Raw genomic sequence first — 18472 nt, 5'->3', positions numbered from 1 at the left:
ATTAAAGGAAGAAAATTAAGATGTTTACAAAAGTTTTGTTCATGATCACGAAATATTAGACAGTTTAAATTTCAATAATTTTAGGAGGGGAAATGGTTACTTTAACCTCAGCAAACCTACTCTATGGACACTATGTACCAATGAAAAACAATGTTTACTGAAACTATATATTAGCATATAAACTACGTATGAGGTATCAGATAAAAAAGTCAATACACAAAACTGGATGTTATAACACGATTGTAACTACACTAAAAAGCTCTCATACTTTATGTGCTGAAAAATAGGAAGAAACAAACTAAATTAAGAGCCTTTTCCCCCTTCTTCTTCTTCCTTTTCTATATGTTCCAAATATTTAGAGAATATGTACTAGTTTGCGACCTCATCTTCCACCACTATCCCCTCACTCTTGTGCCAGTCACTATGCCTCTTTTTGCTATTTCACGAACGTACCAAACCAGAACCTCTTCAGGAGTACTTGGTGTTCTATCAGGAATACCCTCCATCTCTTTCTGCAATCCATATCCCACGTAATTCCAACAGTGCTCATGCTTTAACTCTCATGCTAGATAATAAAGCTTTCATAGTAAAAACAAAGGAAATCATAATGAATCCACCTGTTTTCTTTCTCTTCAATGTCAGATGTACTGGCCAGTCGTCTTGGTATTGTAGGTGTAACATATGCAAGCCTAGTTCCTTTACTATCTTTTTCCTACACAACAGAAAAAAAAACATGAGTGAAAATAAATCTGTGATACTTATAGGTGCTGTTAAGAATATTAAAGAGTATTCCAACAATGAATAATGACATAGCCATCACAGTTACTTTATAGAATTTCCAGTTTCTAGCCAAACTCTAAAAAATTAATGTCTATCAAGAGTCAAGTGCTATAACCACTAAAGGACAGTTTGTTTGAATTCCTTTTCTTTTATTTCTCCTTTTATCTAGAATTAGATAATATTTTAACATAGGGAAGAAAAATTCCTCTACAGTTTAATGACTTTTTCTACAACTTCTGTAACAGATTATTCATAGTATAGTGTCATAAGGTAAAATATCCTTATTTATTTCAGAGAAATAAGGTCTCAAATATGGTTCACTAAAAAGTCCTAATGGCTTATGTTATGTAAGGTATTTACTGCCTTAATATTCTATCCTTTAATATATATCAGTAAAATACTAAAAACAAAAGTTATTTAGATCATATTTATCTAAATCTGGTTGAGAATGTAGTGACAATGGCATCTGATCTATTACCACTATAGTAGCATCAAGTAGTTGGAAACAGCTGGGCAATAAATTTATACAAAATAAAAAATATTAAAATACTTGATGAGAAACTCTATTTCTGAATTTCTGATAAAAGAAGTACTCCTAAATAGAGGAAAAAACTATATAGAAAAAAAATGTCCAAGCATCGACAAACGCAGTAGAAAATAAACAATCTATCAGCTATATAAAATAACACTGAATAAACTGTGGTACATTCTATTTGATGAAATTTAATATTGCCTTTCAAAATATAAGTTATTTACTCATCGAGACAAAGTTGCTTGTGATATAAGAGATAAAATATTGGGTGAAGAAATGAGAAGATACTGGATAAATGTAATCAATGAGTATAATCATATTCTAGAAGAAATGTACTTCTAAACTTTGGAAAACTTTCCTAATAAACAAAATAAGCTTGCTCCTTGATAGATTTTACTGTAAATTCCAAAGTAAGATAAAATGTTCCTTTAATTGAGTATAGTCAGATCCTCTCAATTCCACATAGGTATTTGTTTAAGGCAGGTACACTTGTATTGTTACATAATTCATTGTTAGGTGAATTAAGTTGAAACACAGATCGAACGGCAAATAGAAAAGCCAATAGATTTGACGTTCCTGGAAAACAAATCATTAGTTTTTACAGAATCCAGACTGTGAAATAGATTACCTTTTCTTTATTATCCAATGAGGAGGAAAGTCTAGGACTTGAAGCTGAACGCATAACACCTGCAGTGTCTTTTTCTTTCTGAGCCTCTTTAGATGCTGTGATTTCTGCAAGTGCACCATAACTGCCAGTCTTTCTAAGTCCTAACCTCCAAGATGCAGGAGACTCATCTTTTCTCTCTTCTTCTTTGGAAGAAATTTTTGTAGCTGAGGTTGGAAACTGTTTATATGTTATTTTTAAGAAAAAGAAAAAAGAATTATCAAGACTGATCGATCAGTCCTTAAACTGGGAATAATAAGTTCACAGATAAAATGTCTAAAATTATAGTTAATAGTTTCAGAAGAAACACTTTTACTATGTAGGTTAATGTCTTAGTCAAAGTGTAAAGATATAAAACTGAAAAAAGCATGAACTACCTTTCCAGAAGTTAGATTTAACAAAGCACACTCCACACTTTATATCACACAGAAAAATTATGATGCAAATAGAGAACAGAAATGAGCACACCATAAGGACTTAAAATCATGCATCTTTGGAACCAATATTCATATTAAACTTGTTATATTATAACCTAATATAAATCCTTGCACATAGAAATGCCTCACCATAGATTTTTCACCCTTATTGGGCACAAGAACAATGCCAGTTTTGCGCAAGCCCTGCCTCCATGATGCGGGATCTACAGATTCCACCACAGGCATGGTAGGAGCAATGAAATCATACTAAAGCCAATTAAAATGAGACAGGTAAAGAGATAAAGATTGAAAGTATGAAAACAGAAAAGGAAGTTATGAGCAAAAAACATTTTTTTCTTTTTTAAAGAATTTTATAATAAATTAAATCCCAATGACTAGGTAATAATCCAGTCTTTAAAAGTCACTGGGAGCAAGTTCCACTTCCAGCATGAGAAAATCTGAAAGACTCTAATAGAGAAACTTCTATCTAAAGCAGTTAAAGGTCTGTAGAGCGGATAATATAGCATGAGAATGAACAAAGCACTTGAATTTTGCTTTTATTCCTTTATATAATTGGTTAAACATTTTTAAATCTAGCATAACCAACAAAAATGAAATCAGATATATTTTCTAATTATAACATTTATTTCAATAATATTTTTAATATCATAACCTTATATTTATTGTTTGATTTTTCCACCAAACATTAAATGTTTCAACTAAAAACTATTTTTTTATACAAATATTTATTTCATTTCTAGGACTTTCCTTCAAACAGCCCTAAAAGTGAAACATCTGTTATCTTTAACTAGTTCACTTCATCAACTTAACTTACAACATTTAAATATTCAACTATAGTTAAATATAAGTGGGTGACAATAGTGACTGACTAGCTGCTACAAGCCTGGGATATGAATACTTACAAAAAAAAACCTTTCATATTTAATGCCAAAGTTTGCTATTATTAGCAGCTTAGTAGAGCTTGTTAAAGCAACCATGTCAGAGGGCTACTTTATAGACAAAACTGTTATTAACATACCTCTGGTACTTCCAGTAATTAATTCCTACCAATAGGATTGAAAATAGCCACATGATGTACAGCATTCCTCAGTTTCCAAAATATGCACTGAGGCATTCCAAGGCGCCAGAACAGAACCACAGGGGCGCTATGAGGGATATCGCATTTAAAGTTCTGAGAGAAGCACAGTGACATCTGTTGGACACTGCACAAACTGCTATTAACTTATTTGCACTTACCTACTTCAGAAATGAAACAAACAGGTATTTCTTTTGGGCAAGTGGCACTGTGAAAAAGATTAGTAAAACACTAGGTGCTCTGCTGACTGAAAAAAGTTCAGGAACCTCTGTAGACACTGAGGTGACTAGTTATCAGTTTCTGAGTTTAAAGTCATAGTACTCTAGAACAGGGATTGGCAAACTCTTCTGTAAAGAGCCAGATTGTAAATTTTAGGCTTTGAGACCACAGGGTCTCTGTTGTAACTCATTTATGCTGCTGCAGCACAAAAAATGAACCCATAGGTAATACCTAAGTGAATAAATGTGGCTGTGTTGCAATAAAAATTTATCTAGGAATTTGAATTTGCATCACACAATTGTCTTCTTTTCATTCCCTCCCCCCAACCACTAAACATTTAAAAAGTTATTTTCTGGTGTGCTGTGCAAAAACAGGTATATGGGCCAACTCTGACCCACAGACCATGGTTGCCAATTCCAGCCTTGAAACCTCCCCAAAGTGGAAACAAATGTTATTCCTCTATGATAAAATAGTCACACAGCAGTAACATTTACTGAATGTTATAAGAAAAGGTAACATTTAATTGGTAACAAATGTTTATTGGTACCAGGCCCTAAGTACAGTGCTTTACACGGGTTATCTCGTTTAATCTATACAACAACCCAGTGAAAAACTACTGTGTTATCAATTTTGAAATGAACAATTGTTGCACTATACAATATAATCGATATACTTCCACTTTATCTAACATGACCTTGCATTTTAAGTTCCAGTTTATTTGTTTAAAAGCATCTTTAGTTTTATTTGGTGTATAAATGAACCTCTCTGAAATACTCAACTATACCTTCTCCTTGAAACACTTCTGGCTTTTATAACAGAAAACTATTCTGACTTTCTTACTCTTCTGATCACCTCCCTTCTTGGTCTTTTTGTTGTTCTTGTCACAGTCCTGCGACATAAGCACTTCGAGAATGTTCTCAGATCTCCCATTTTCTCTTTCCACTTCCTTATCCCAAGGGTTTGGAGTAGGATCTTCTCTATTTTCTCCGGCCAAATGTTAACTATATTCAGCTTATTCTCAAATTTGTTACTCTCTAATTACTCTGACTCCTAAATTCCAAGTCCTGAATTTCTATTTATCTTAAGAATGGATTACTAGAATAATAATTGGAACCTGGAATTCAACATGACTAAAATCAAACACCTTTATTTCCAAATCAACTGTTAGTTCCCCATTTCTATTAATGGCATCAATAATCTCTTTAGTCCCCTATTTCTGAAACTTCTAAGCCACGTTAGACTTCTCTGACACCTTCACCATCTATCTACAAAGTCTCTAAATCTCCTCCTTTCTTTTATAAGACCACTGCCACTTCTCTAGTTTATATTCTTATCATCCTGGGCAACTTCAATGATTTTCTAATAAACCTCTCGATCAGTCTCTCGCCTTCAAATACATCTGTACTTGCTGTCAGATATTCTATAGAGAATAATTCTCTCATGGCCTTGTTCAAATATCCTGTACAAATCTCTACTATGTGTCAAATTATAAAAATGTTATCATAGAAATGAAGACATTCTTCAATTTGGCTCTACTTTTCCTGTTTTGTTTTGTATATGTACTTTACATATCGATCAAACTAAACAACTCGTTTTTCATGCAAAATACTCAGTATTATTTCTACCTGGCTCACAGTTTTCTTCTCTCCCTTTCAACAAACTGTACAAAATCTTCCTGCCCTCTGCTTAGTTGAAATACTACCTCAAGATCTATCATTCTTCAAGATCTAGCTCAAATGTTCTAATTCCCTTACATCAAATTAAGTGATTTCTTTCGTTTTTAAACAATCATTCTACATTTGTACATTTTATCAGCATATTTCATATACCAACTGCATGTAGTAGTCTTTTATTAAATTATTATTATGCTTAATCATTGGATTCAATTAACTAAAACACTTAACTCCAAGAACATTCTAATTCTTACTATCTAGTAAAGAAAAAATGGTTTATACTTATTGGAATTTATGTGCATACAACAGAGTAGGTAATCATCTTTGGAGATCCCAAGAGAATTTATTTTGACTACAGAATTATATAAACTTATCGTTAGTTAAGAACTTAAATATTATAATCAAACTGATGGTTTTATAGCTAACATCTCCACAAAAAATAGGCCTGATCTCATTACTACAGAAATAGTTCTTTATTTTTAGCTGAAGTTGAGGACTTAAGGGAAGATCACTTAAAGTAAATATATCCATTTCTCTGCAGACACCCTGCATTATTACAGAAATATAAGTGATATTTAATACTGTTTCAGAGCTCCTGTTCTGTGATCTATTCCTTGCCATGAGTGTGTGTGTGTGCACGTGCACACTAGTGGAGGTAGCTAGAGAACTTAAGATAATTGTAAATATTAGAAGCAGAGTAGTGAGTAGGAATTGAAAAATAGAACTTTTAACTGCAAAATCTTCTAAGATGCATTTACAAATGAACGATTTATGTAAGGAAATTTGTACCTCAGGTCTCTAAGTTATAGGAAAAATACTGAAACAAAATTAAAAAACAATAATACTGATAATATTGCTCTATCCATTAAAATAACACTTCAAATTTTTTATAAACCATGACTTCACTGCTTTGAATAAAATTTGGCTACAAAACCTTAAAAACAAAGACTGAATATAATCTTCTAAGTAAGTTTTGAAATTGAGAATTGCAATTTCTAAATATGTAAATTATAGAAACAAATAGTTGTCATTAGATCAATTTAATTACAGAATCTGAAATAATTCTGATAAGAATTTTATAAGAGGTTATTAGTCCACTAATCTAACAGTTATTAAGTGTTTGCTTTCAGTTAGGGCAGTTGGCATAAACTAAGAAATAAATTACCATAAATCTGAGGCTATGCCTGAAAAAAATGTAATTGATTATAAGATGTCTATTGTAATTATCTGACTATGGTAGGGAAGAGATTGCTTAGCTAAATGCTCAAAAGAATGACAGTTTCTTGATCGGATATTGCAAGAAGTTGGAGCTTTTGGAAACTTTTGATAATCCTACAGTTCCAACAGATAAAAAAATCAAAAGAGATAAAAGTTTAGTGTTCACTGAAAAAGTACACAGGGGTTCTAGAATTAAATAAAACTACAGTTAAAGCAGCTTATGATGCAGCTTATGATGACACCAGTTATGGCAATAACTGTCTTAAAATTTCTGCAGGACAGGTTGCTTCTGGAGAATTTCATTTTAAAGCAAATGTAATTATGATCATGTAAACATGAGTTCTAACTCAATTCAAGAAGCCCTCAGTTCTAGAATACAGAAAGTAAGATAACTCATTCATATAATTTCCTGATATTCAAATTGGACCAGTAAAATCCATACACTTTTACTACTAAGAATCCACATTATTCTTATTCCTCAGGGAAAGTTTTAAAGGAGGATTATTTCTAACAGTATGGATTTTAAAAAAATTCTCTAGTTTATCATTTTAAAAGATTTACATTTTAACCACTTGGAGCCAAATCCAAATATTAGCAAGGCTGACACTGTGCTGTGATAGAAACACTACAGGAATTTAAAATCAGTCCTCAAACCCATGCAAACCAAATAATGTCAGACAAGCAACAAAATAAAAAGTTCAAAGGCAGAGGCATGATGACTAAACAAACTGTGCAATCCCTGAGTGGCCACTTGATTTAAAAAAATGAGTTTGAAAGACATTATTGGGAGGACAATTGGGAAAATCTTAAGTGTGGTCTGTACATTAGTGAAGAGATAACAATATTACATCAAAGTTAAATTTCTTAAGTATGATAATTTTAATGTGGGAGTGAAAGAGAATCACTTTGTATTTAGGAAACAAATACTGAAGTATGTAGAGGTCAAGTATTATATTGATTGCAACTAATTTTTAACTGGTTCTGAAAAAAGGATGTACGTATGTATAGAGAGGGAAATGAGTGTGCTCAATAAAGATAAGAGCTGGTAAAAAGAGCTTTTAAAAAGAGGTAAGTTTTAAAAAAGATAAGGAAAAAAACAAAACAGAACCCTTACTCTTTAATTTGGATTAACAGAAGTATAGGTTCTAGAGTAGCAGGGAAAAGAAAGTTTTTAAAAAGATCAACACAATGGTTGGAAAGTACTGTTTGGTAGAGAAAGGAAAGCAAGAAGGACAGAGAGCAAACGGAGAACACAGTAAGGGAGAAGAGGAAGAAATGAAGCTAAAATTTGGGGAGAGTCAGTCCCTAGCCAGGTCTTATCAACCAAAGTTTATAAGGTCAACTACTTTCTCTCCTTATTGTTTTTGTTTTATCTTTTTATTTATTTATTTTTGACAACCGGAAAGATAGTAACTCACCCAAAGTCATAACTACTTCTAAGAGGTGGGGTCGGGAGCTAATGTCTGGTTTGTCTTCTGAGATCACGCTCCTACTAGTGTACCATACTTCCATGCCTGGTGCTTTGTATTGAATTAGAAAATTTAAATTCTAGTTCTCTCATTGACTTGTGGTAGCACTTTTTGTGTTTAGACTTTGCTCATGTGAAATTGTCAAAATGCATCTTAATAGAGATAAAAGAAATGAAATCTGTTTCTCAAAAATACGACGGATTTAAAAACTACCATGATGATTGTTTTTCATAGAAAAAATTTAATCTCTATGCCATTTGTTTCTGCTACAAACTGTAAAATTGCAAAAAAGTATTTAAAAAATATAATATGGTTCAAAGGAAATTTCAAATTAAAGAAAGAAAAATATATTCTTATTCTAAAACCATAAATATTTTTGGAATAAACTATAAAAATTTAGAACTTAATGCTTTAGATAAAATGGTACTTAAAAAGAATATATGTATTTTTAGCAAACATAGTTTTAGCTTACCTTTTTAATAGGTGATGTAGGTGTTGCCTGACCAGATGACACAGTAGGTGTTGTAACAGCTACAGGAGCTGCTTGTGTACTAGAAGTATTGGCATTAGTTACAGAAGCCATGGGTTTTGTCTTATCTATTTAATAATAAAAAAAAAAGAACATAAAGAGTCAAGATTCTATATTAACTCGGTTTCAATGACTGGGAAAATATTACTTTATAAGTCTATCTTTGTTTAAGGTTTTGTTAAATCAAAAGTCTTTTCTCACTATTATCCTTTTTAACAAGTGAATTTTTAAGGAGTTTCTAAAAATGTCTCAATCTATATGTTGAAGTAAATAAGATAATATGAAGAAACACAACAAAGTTTCTAAGAATAAAAAGCACAAATAGAATCTGACTTTTGTACTTTTAACACCATGGAAAATTTTAAAATCTTTAAAATTAATATTTAAAACCTGAATGCATGAATACAATGTTACTTAACAATTTACAAGAGCTATGTAAATTTCTAATGGATAAACAACTTATGTTGCTTATCTAAAATTGACAGCCCCTCTTTATTTCAGGGAATCTAAAAGTGCTTTCTGTCAATATTCCCGTTAAACAGTATGCTTCAATGTCACAAAGAGCATGCCTTTTCACCCCTAAAAAATCTGTAAGTTAAATGGACATACATATCAGTTGAATTAGGTTAAATCTCTTTTGATATTGTATCAAGACAATTTCCAACTAGTAATGAATCACTTAGAAAGATTTTTAAAAGTATTAGAAAAATTAATCTGATGATAGAAAAAATTCAAAGACTGTTTGAATACATAAATCAGATTGTCTTTTAACAAAATGGTCACTAAAAATTCAAATCTTTAAATTAACTGTAATTTATAAATGAACTAGAAAAGCTTACTTTCCAAATGGACAAAGCTCATTTTATTTAGTTTTAAAGTATTTCTTTGGTTTCAAAATAGGGCAGGACAGGTACCCTTATATATTTTTGGGAAGAAATATGCTGTTTTAAAGACCTATAAAATATTCATTTTCAAAATATTACTTCTCTCCCTCCTTTAGGTTAGTTTTTCAAAGAAATCTTCCATCTTAAGTTATCATTATTGTATTCTGTTATACTTTATAAGACAATATTAAAATATTCTTATCTTTAGAGTAACTATAAACATCCTACTAACAACCTAAATTTGCAATGATTCATTCAGTTCTATTCGTGACTCAGAAAATATCCATAAGATGTTAATAAGGTGAAAAGAACACTATCTCAAACTATACCAAAGGACAAGGTCAAACTGGGATATTTAAAAATCACTATAACCTTAACTTTTCAAATAAACTGAATGAGCTAGATTCAGTCTAATAAATTTTATTCTCATTGTTAAATAATACCTCTTTTCCTTCAACAGAAGCTAAGCCTATTCAGCACGGTTAAATACAAATCATATATAATCTCATGAGACCACCTTCCTGGAAATCGAGCCACCTAACTAGAAAGACAGTACTTCAATAAATATTTATTAAGTGTCTCCATACTTCAGGTACTGTCATAGGTAGTGGGGATGCATCGGCCAATGAAAAGACAGAATATCTTAACTGTACAGAGCTTACAGTCTAGTAGAATAAATCAAAAACAAGACAATGAAAATGTTTTCTTTCATTTTATATTCTCCTTTCTTCCTATTTTCTCTTGATTTAAAAATTTGTTTTTTATTAGTGAAACCTACACACCAAAGAATGTATATGCATGTATGTAAACATTTGTTTGGTTCAAGAATCATAATGAAACAAACGCCATTGCCACCATTGAACTTAAATAAACATTATCAGTACTGTTGAAGCCCTTCTATTCATTTGATTTCAGTGAAGAATGACAATTTCAAGCCTAAGAGGGAAAAAAACCTGAAAAAAAATATCCCTCCTTCTTTTCATTTTCTCTACTACCTAATTTACAATTTTGAAAGAAAATTAAATTTTTGGTTAAGTTTCTATTTTAATCTGATTTATCAAAAGAACACCGATAAAAAACTTTATAAAAGAAAATTCAGCAAAAGTTATTTTATGTCAAATAGTTTCCTACGGAAATAACCTTACAAAAAAGTAGAAAAATGAAACAGTTTAGAAATTGTTAAATAAAACTGTAGCTCTACAGGGAAATGGCTGCTTTCTCAAGCTTGCCAAATAAAGTATGATAAAGCCTTGTTGATATTAAAAGAGTGAGAGAGAAGGAACCACACAACATTTATATGGATTAATTCTTAAGACAGAGTCAAATTTTCCTGGCACGACTGACTACTAGCAACAGGAAGAACAAAATTATCATAGTACAATGAATGCTTCAGAGGAACATTTAAAGTTAGATCAGTGAGAAACTAAGCAGAGAGTGATTGGTATGCTTAAACTCCAAACAGGAAACTAATACAATGCAATTTGATGGTAATTGGTTCTATCTATATTATATTTCTCATTTTACAAGAAGGAAATTTCAACCAAAAGAGGTCAGGAGAATTGCTAGTTAGCAGCGCAACTGGTCTAAATCTGAAGTCTCTTCTTTGTTTTAAATAGCTCCCTAGTGCCTATCATTGAACAGTGGATTGTATAGAAAGGGCCAATTAAGAAAAAATTAGATAACAAAATCTCAGAAATCTCTGTGAGATGCTTCGATTTCCAATTCTCGAATCTTACTACTTTACACAAGTAGTAAAAGACTTGACATATGAGTTAGGAGATCTGGGTACTAGTCCTGGCTATCTTGTGCACATGTGAATTATCTGATTTGTAATTATATTTTTTACTATAGGCTGGGGCCAAGGCATGTCTCACAGAGAGATTAACTATATTAAAAAAAACTTTAAATATGGGCAAAAATACGAGTCAATTTATATTTCCATGATAATCATTTTATCTTTCTGTTTTAGTAAAATAAACAAGGGAAACAGCACAAATTTAATTAAAGTGCCTTAATTAGGTAAGGATGTATATTGAGCATATTTAAATTAGTAGTTTAATTTTATACAAAAGCTAACACTTATAATTGTTATATACTATCCACATAAAGCAGGTATTATCATCAATCTGAGATTAAATTACCCACATCTACAATTACATGCATGAACCAATCTCTGTACTTAAACACTGTGTATGCTGATTCTCATATAAATTGCTTTTATAATTAGAAATATTCTAATTAGCATGTTATACAAATAAATTATAATATTAATGACTACCTGTTGCTTTAGCTTTCAATTTTACCTACATTACTGTCTCACCAAAGCAAAAGATATACTGACTTACCTGACCAGCAATGTGACAGCAATAAATAAAAAAATTAAAGTCCTAAGTAACTAGAATTTATATAGCTCAAACATTCTATGTGTATTCCCAAAAAATAACTGGTAACTGGTCAGACTAGCAAGCTTCAAGTAAATAAAGGAATCTCAAACACATTACCTGGAAACAAAGCCAGCCTATCTATATCTGTTCAGCAACATCTTTTTTTTTTTTTTTAATGGAAAACAGAAATAACAATATGTCCCTTAACATGTGTTTATTTGGTAAACATTAGCTTCTCACATTTTCTTAGAAAATATTTTGCTAAGTGCATAAAAGTAAAATGATTCGAAACTGTTGTTTGTAGCGGAGATATATGGAGTCCAAGAAATTCCAGGGCTCCATTTGTGTTAACCAATGACCACCGAACTGGTTCTGATAGTGATAACAATTTTTTCATTGAACAAAAACTTAATGGAAATGGTATATATATATTTTTTTCTGATAAGGTTATGTGAAAATGTCAGGTTATAGAACTCAAAGATGGCAATACTAGAATTGTATGCTGTTCAGAAGTTTTGAGTGATTAACTGATATAGGATAAGATAATAAATGTTCACTAGTAAAAGTAATTTGGTAAACAAAATCTATAAAAACATGTAGGCCAGAGGAAAAAAATGCATAAACAATATCCTTGAAAATAAAAAGAATAAGAATGAAAATTGTTATAGTAACTTTGTAAAGCAATTTGGCAGCATCTATGAAAACTGAAAGTGTAACTAATAATTCAATTTTAAAGTATAGCTGTTCACAAAGTATAGCTGTTCACACAAATGAATGTTGCAGCATTATTTGCAACAACAAAAATCTGGGGAAAAGGTAAGTATTTATCAGAAGGGAAACGGATGTTTTTAATGAATAATATATAGCAAGCAAAGGTATAAATTATGTAGATAGATACATATGAACAAATTTTAAAAAACAAAACTTCTGAGTAAAAAAAAGCAAGTTGCGTGACAACTCCTGCGGTGTAAAAATAAAAATACAAAACCACCTTACAATTACTATGTATTACTTCTGATGTACATAAGAGAAGAGTATAAAAATGAACTAAAAGATTACAGAAAAAATTCATGATGGTGATTGTCTCTGGGAAGAGAGGAACAGGAAGTAGACTAGGGCTCATGGTTAAAGAAGACAACTGTAATGTTCTAATTTTATTAAAAGAAAAATTCAAAGCAAATATAGCTAAATGTCAACAGCTGTTAGGTCTTGATATTTGGAATATATAAATGTTTATTATATTACACATTTCTATGTTTTTAAAATTTCTCAAACAAAGTAAATTTCTACACCCCTAGAGGAAAGTATCTTGAGTTATCCTCGACTTCCTAAAATTTTACTGTTTCTTAGGTAATATTCAGGATGCTGCTAGGACCAGCTTCCCAGACTTTTGGGCCTCAGAAAGTAGCAAGAACTTTCTTGAACTATTGGAAACCCATTTACATCCTATCTGTACCATGTTATGGGAGATTTAGAAGCCTCTTCACCTATCTTAAAAAGAAAGGTCAGAAAAACACAGAGGATGAACAAGAGCTTCCAGGTAATTAGAGAACAATAAAATCTCAACTATACTTATGTTTTTAAATACTCCCTGAAAGGTAACTTACTGACTTGGCACATATCTGACCAAGTAGCAAATCAGTCTGAAAAGTTTCAAAATTAAAAACCTGATCTCATCTTACTTTACACTGAATCAAATGTCATTGAAAATCCCTTTATCCTTAAAATTTTACCTGTTTCAGCTTCTGATTCTGAGTCATCTTCCTCATCTTCTTCACTAGAGCAGCTAGATTCATCTTTCTTTCCTTCTTCTTCATCATCAACTTTTTCTTGTTCCAGAGATTCAATACGGGATGCATTTTTCTCTGGCTCAATAATCAATGTCTCTTTGCTATGAAAGAAAAAAAGCTTTCAAATGATTATATATATATATATATACACAAAAAGTCAAAATACCTTAATTTCTCCCAGATCCACAAAATCTAACAATCATGTCTGTGGCCATCATGCCAACTCATTTTTAATAATAACAAAATCTAACATTTTACTTACTTTTTAAAGGTCTTTTGTGATTGATTATTTTCCATATTGGCTGTTGATTCAATTAGTGGAGATTTCTTTTCCCGTTTTTCACTATGGAGCTTTATAAAAGTTATGCAAAGAAAAATAGAATACTATTAAAATAATATTAAGCAAAAAATAGAATTCAAAATAATAAAGTGGTTTTCTAAAAACTAAACAAAAACAAAATACAACAAATAAAAGATTTAAGTTGCACCTGAAAAGAACTTGGATAAAGAATAAAAAGGACGAGAAAGTTAAAAAGCTCCATGAAGGACAAAGTTGGATTTTTTTTTAGATCCCCCAGACTTTAGTTCATTGAAAAATTCAAGGTCTAATCACCACTTAGGATGTCTGATGATATTTTACTTAAAAATCTGTTTCCTAGTTTCATTACTCCTTTGTTATCTAGGGCCTACTATTTGAGAAAGCTGAGATTTTTATAGCCTATACTTTCTAAGCAAATTTTCTTATGCAATTATAAAAACATGTTTTTCTTGAGAACATATATATTATAGAAATATTCATGTAATGAATAGGAGTTTAGAGAAATGTGGATAAGCAACAGAAAGACAAAATAGCACCACTACTCCTTTATTTTCAGTGTCATTTAGTTTTATTCCCAGGAATAAGCTGGAACCAAAAAGTACAAAATATCATAAGAATACTTTTTAAAACTGTCTGAAATTCAAAGCTATTAAGAGAATTCACTAATATAATTTTTAGAAAGTCATCAAACATACCAGATTTTGTTTCTTTTGCAACTCTTCTAAATATCCTAAAATGTCTTCATCTGCTACATCAAAGGCTGTCTGGCCCTAGGTAGGAAATAAGGGAAGTAGTGATGGTAAAAAGTCAGTAAATTATAAAATGTCTTTGATGATTCTAATGATTATATAGGAAGAAGTTAGATAATATATTTTTTTATGGTAGTAAGAGAAATCCACGTGAGTAAGAAGCAGCTGATCACGCTCTTTCATTTTTTGGTTACAGCTTTATTTAGATGTAATTCACATACCATACAATCACCCATTTAAAGTATACAAGTCAACAGTTTTTAGTATATTCAGCGTTTTATAACCATAACACAATCAACTGTAGAACATTTTCATCACCCCCTAAAAAACCGACATACCCATTAGCAGTCACTTTCTCCCTTTCCCATCTCCCCTAGACTGAGGCAAACACTAATCTATTTTGTTAGTATGAATTTGCTGTTCATATAAATGAAATCATACAATATGTAATCCTTAGTGACTGCCTTTTTTCACTTTGCATAATGTTTTTAAGGCTCATTCATGTCACTACTTCATTCATTTTTATTGCTGAATATTCCATTGCATGACATACGACGTTTACTATCTATTTAGTAGTTGATAAACATTTGCTTTTGCTTTCTGCTTTCTGGCTATATATAATGAAAAATACTGTTATAAACATTCATGCATACGTTTTTGTGAGGACATCTGTTTTCATTACCTTAGGTGTATAGCTATGAGTGAAATTCCTAGGTCACATGGTTACATCCATGTTTAGCTATTGAGGCTTTATTTCTTTTTGATATCTCAATAAAAATTAACTAAATTCTTAATAGAGTAATAAAATAAAAATATTTCTAAACTGCTTAAAGTTCAGCCAGCCATAGGTATGGCTTAGTTTCAAAAAGTAGTCCAGATGAACATCTGTCAATCTATTTTTATTCATCGTGGAAAAGAAAATTTCAAAGAGCTGTTGACCAAACATAGTAAGGATTTTTCCTGCTGCCTGTGTTGGTCTTTATAATAACCTTACTGTTATAAGTTTTCAGAATGCCCAAAAGTTTACAATTAGAAATCATTCTGAAAGAAAATTTCAATTTCTTTCATAAGAAGAGTCCCACATACATAGCAAAGTCAGATGGGTAAATAATAATGACTTCTAAAATCACATAAATTCTTCCATTTAAAAACAAAACTACCACCCTCGATTCTATACCAATATCAGGATGGTGATATCTAGCTGGGAGTTAAATTTCCTAACACTACTCCATATTTGAACTAGCTTTTCCATTGTCTGTTTATGAAAGATATAGTCTATAACATATACCTTAAAAGTACATAATATGCTGCTTTTTCAAGATAGGAGAATGTATGTATTTAAATTTTAAAGATTCAAAAACACTTTTATATCTGCCTTTTCTTACTACAGTCTTCCCAGTAAGAACTTAAGAGGCAATCTATCCTTCCCCTTTCAGTCCAAAGTTTCAGCTTTAATAAATGCCCCCCCCATTTCCATCTTGACTATTAAACGCTAAGAATTAAATTTCTGAAGAATAAAGGGCTCTGAAGCAAAATAAGTAGCTCAAAATCTAAAGGGGACTTTTAGATCAGCAATAGATGTTAATCCCAGTTTTGATCTATCATATTCTCTTTGTATGATTCCATAATGTTATATATGCTATACTTATAAAGCAAACTGTGTTCGAGATAATATTATTATTTGGAAATATCTCACTGGCTTCTTTTTAAGTATTAAATTAACCATTTATCAACCCATATAAATGAAATACCACATCTTGAACATTTTTCTGAACTATAATAAAATTTGAGCAGCAATTAAAGGTAATGGGGTTATTTCAGTAACCAAGGAATTTTCCTTTATAAGAATAAGAAATTGGATCGCCTTACTAACCTTTCTTTTCTCTTTCTCCCTTGATAAATGAGTCTACTTTGCAAACAGCAGCTGATAGAAAATAAAAACTAGAGTAAAATGTAGGCTATAAACAGAAGAGTTTCTAAATTTCAAAAAAGCACACCCTTCAACTTAACTCAGTAACTTAACCATGCTCCTTAAACAATTGATAGGACAGTTATGAAGCTAACCAATCATAAAATTATAAACATTACCTGATTCTTAACTACTATAAGGCTACTGTCCTTCGATAATGGGGTACTAATGAAGTAGGGAATATAAGCAGTCACTCAAAGCAACCAGGAAACAAATAAAAAGGGCTCAATGTTGAGGTATCAAAAAATGACTCTATCAATCAAGAAAACTATCTTTAAAAAATTACTGCTTAAAAAAATAAATTCAATACATTTGTAAATTATGAGAGCCACAGTAGAACTACTGTTTAACTTCATAGTCTCCTCATTCTTCTTTCCTCACTTATTCTAACTAAATTTCTTTTGTAGCTATGATCTCTCTTCATCTTCACAACAACCAGTGAAGTAGTCAGAACAAGCATTATTATGATTCCCACTATATAGATGAGGAAACCCAGGCTCTGAGTGTATGGTATTTGTCTAAGGTCATGCAGGTAAGTGAAGGGTAAGTGGGAGTAGAATCTAGGTCTCTATTGCTCCACTGTCTTTATAGAAAATAAGAATAAACCCAGATAGAATCAGAAAAAAAATTCATTGTGCCCATTAATAACAGTAGTTTTGTCATTCATTTAAACCTTTACAATGACAGCTATGAAGCTAAAGAGTTTTCTACCAATGACTGTAATATTTGCATGTAGAGAAAATTTCAACTAGAAATTCATCATATTTAATATTGTAAAAGGGTAATATTTGGGTACATTCTAATAAAATAATTCTTTTAATAAGTTAAGGAAACAAAATAAAATTACAACTTTATAGTTAAAGTATGTATCGCATAATTTATAATGAGTTACAATGACAGCAAATGTTTTACAGTTTGTAAATAAGGTAAATAAATGAGACCAAAATCTCTAAATACTGCAATTTTAGAACAATTTTTCTATTTTCATGTAAAAAGACTTTAAAGTTTTCCATAATATGGTTTACTGAATTATGTTTTCTATTAGTAAAAAATTCATCTCTACTCTGAAATTATCTTATGTACACTTCTTGACATCATTTAAAAAAGAAATTTGGAAAAAATCTTCAATATACAAGTACTGAAGAAAGTATCAAATGATAAAATAAATGCATATAGGCAAGCTTAATCAATTAAGACTAATTTGTTTAGATTGAACATGAAGTATGACATGTTATTTTAAAATGTAGCCAGTGAAAACAGAGATAGCCTAACTCACAAAGGCAAAATTATAAAATTAAGTCTAATAAAAATATCTTCAATCACCATAGACTATAGTTCACAAAAAAAAAAAATAAATAAAAATAAATTTAAAAAAAGAGCTTGTATTGGGGTATATTTATGCCACCAGGGCCTTTAGAATCCATTATATATAACTCTTTGCTATTAAAAGACATCTTGAAAATTTGATATTTGAAAAGAAAAATCATATTTTGATAAAAATTTTAAAATCGTATTTTTATAACTTGAGTTAGTATCTGGAAAAATAATATATGAGAAATCAAAAACTAAGAAAAGATTCAGAAGAACTTAACAGAATAAAAAGAAACAATTATTAGGGCTTTAAGCAAATTATTCTACCTCTCTAATCATGTTCCCCAATCTGCAAAACTCATATAACAACTTCACAGCATTGTTAAAAAAAACAGGATTCTTCTAAAACAAGTTGAAAACTATAAAATTCTAAGGAATTATGAGGGACAATTGTTTTAAGGTCATATAAA

General features: G+C 30.7%; 1 protein-coding gene across 6 annotated transcripts in view; it reads right to left on the bottom strand.

Moving 5' to 3' along the window:
* PPP1R12A (protein phosphatase 1 regulatory subunit 12A) overlaps nucleotides 1-18472 on the bottom strand; it is a 127763-nt gene that overhangs the window by 31989 nt on the left and 77302 nt on the right. For all 6 annotated transcript variants that reach the window (XM_016132331.2, XM_016132334.2, XM_016132328.2 and 3 more), the window contains exons 6-11: nucleotides 14669-14743; nucleotides 13917-14005; nucleotides 13598-13755; nucleotides 8540-8664; nucleotides 1941-2156; nucleotides 618-712 (exon numbers count right to left, since the gene is read on the bottom strand). In XM_016132331.2, the coding sequence (XP_015987817.1) occupies nucleotides 618-712; nucleotides 1941-2156; nucleotides 8540-8664; nucleotides 13598-13755; nucleotides 13917-14005; nucleotides 14669-14743 (758 nt within the window). The remainder of the gene's footprint in view (nucleotides 1-617; nucleotides 713-1940; nucleotides 2157-8539; nucleotides 8665-13597; nucleotides 13756-13916; nucleotides 14006-14668; nucleotides 14744-18472) is intronic.

The sequence above is a fragment of the Rousettus aegyptiacus genome, unplaced genomic scaffold, assembly GCF_014176215.1.
Source record: "Rousettus aegyptiacus isolate mRouAeg1 unplaced genomic scaffold, mRouAeg1.p scaffold_m13_p_2, whole genome shotgun sequence".
Lineage (NCBI taxonomy): Eukaryota > Metazoa > Chordata > Mammalia > Chiroptera > Pteropodidae > Rousettus > Rousettus aegyptiacus.
The sequence above is the reverse complement of the archived record's forward strand: the minus strand, read 5'-3'. Positions and strand labels throughout refer to the sequence as shown.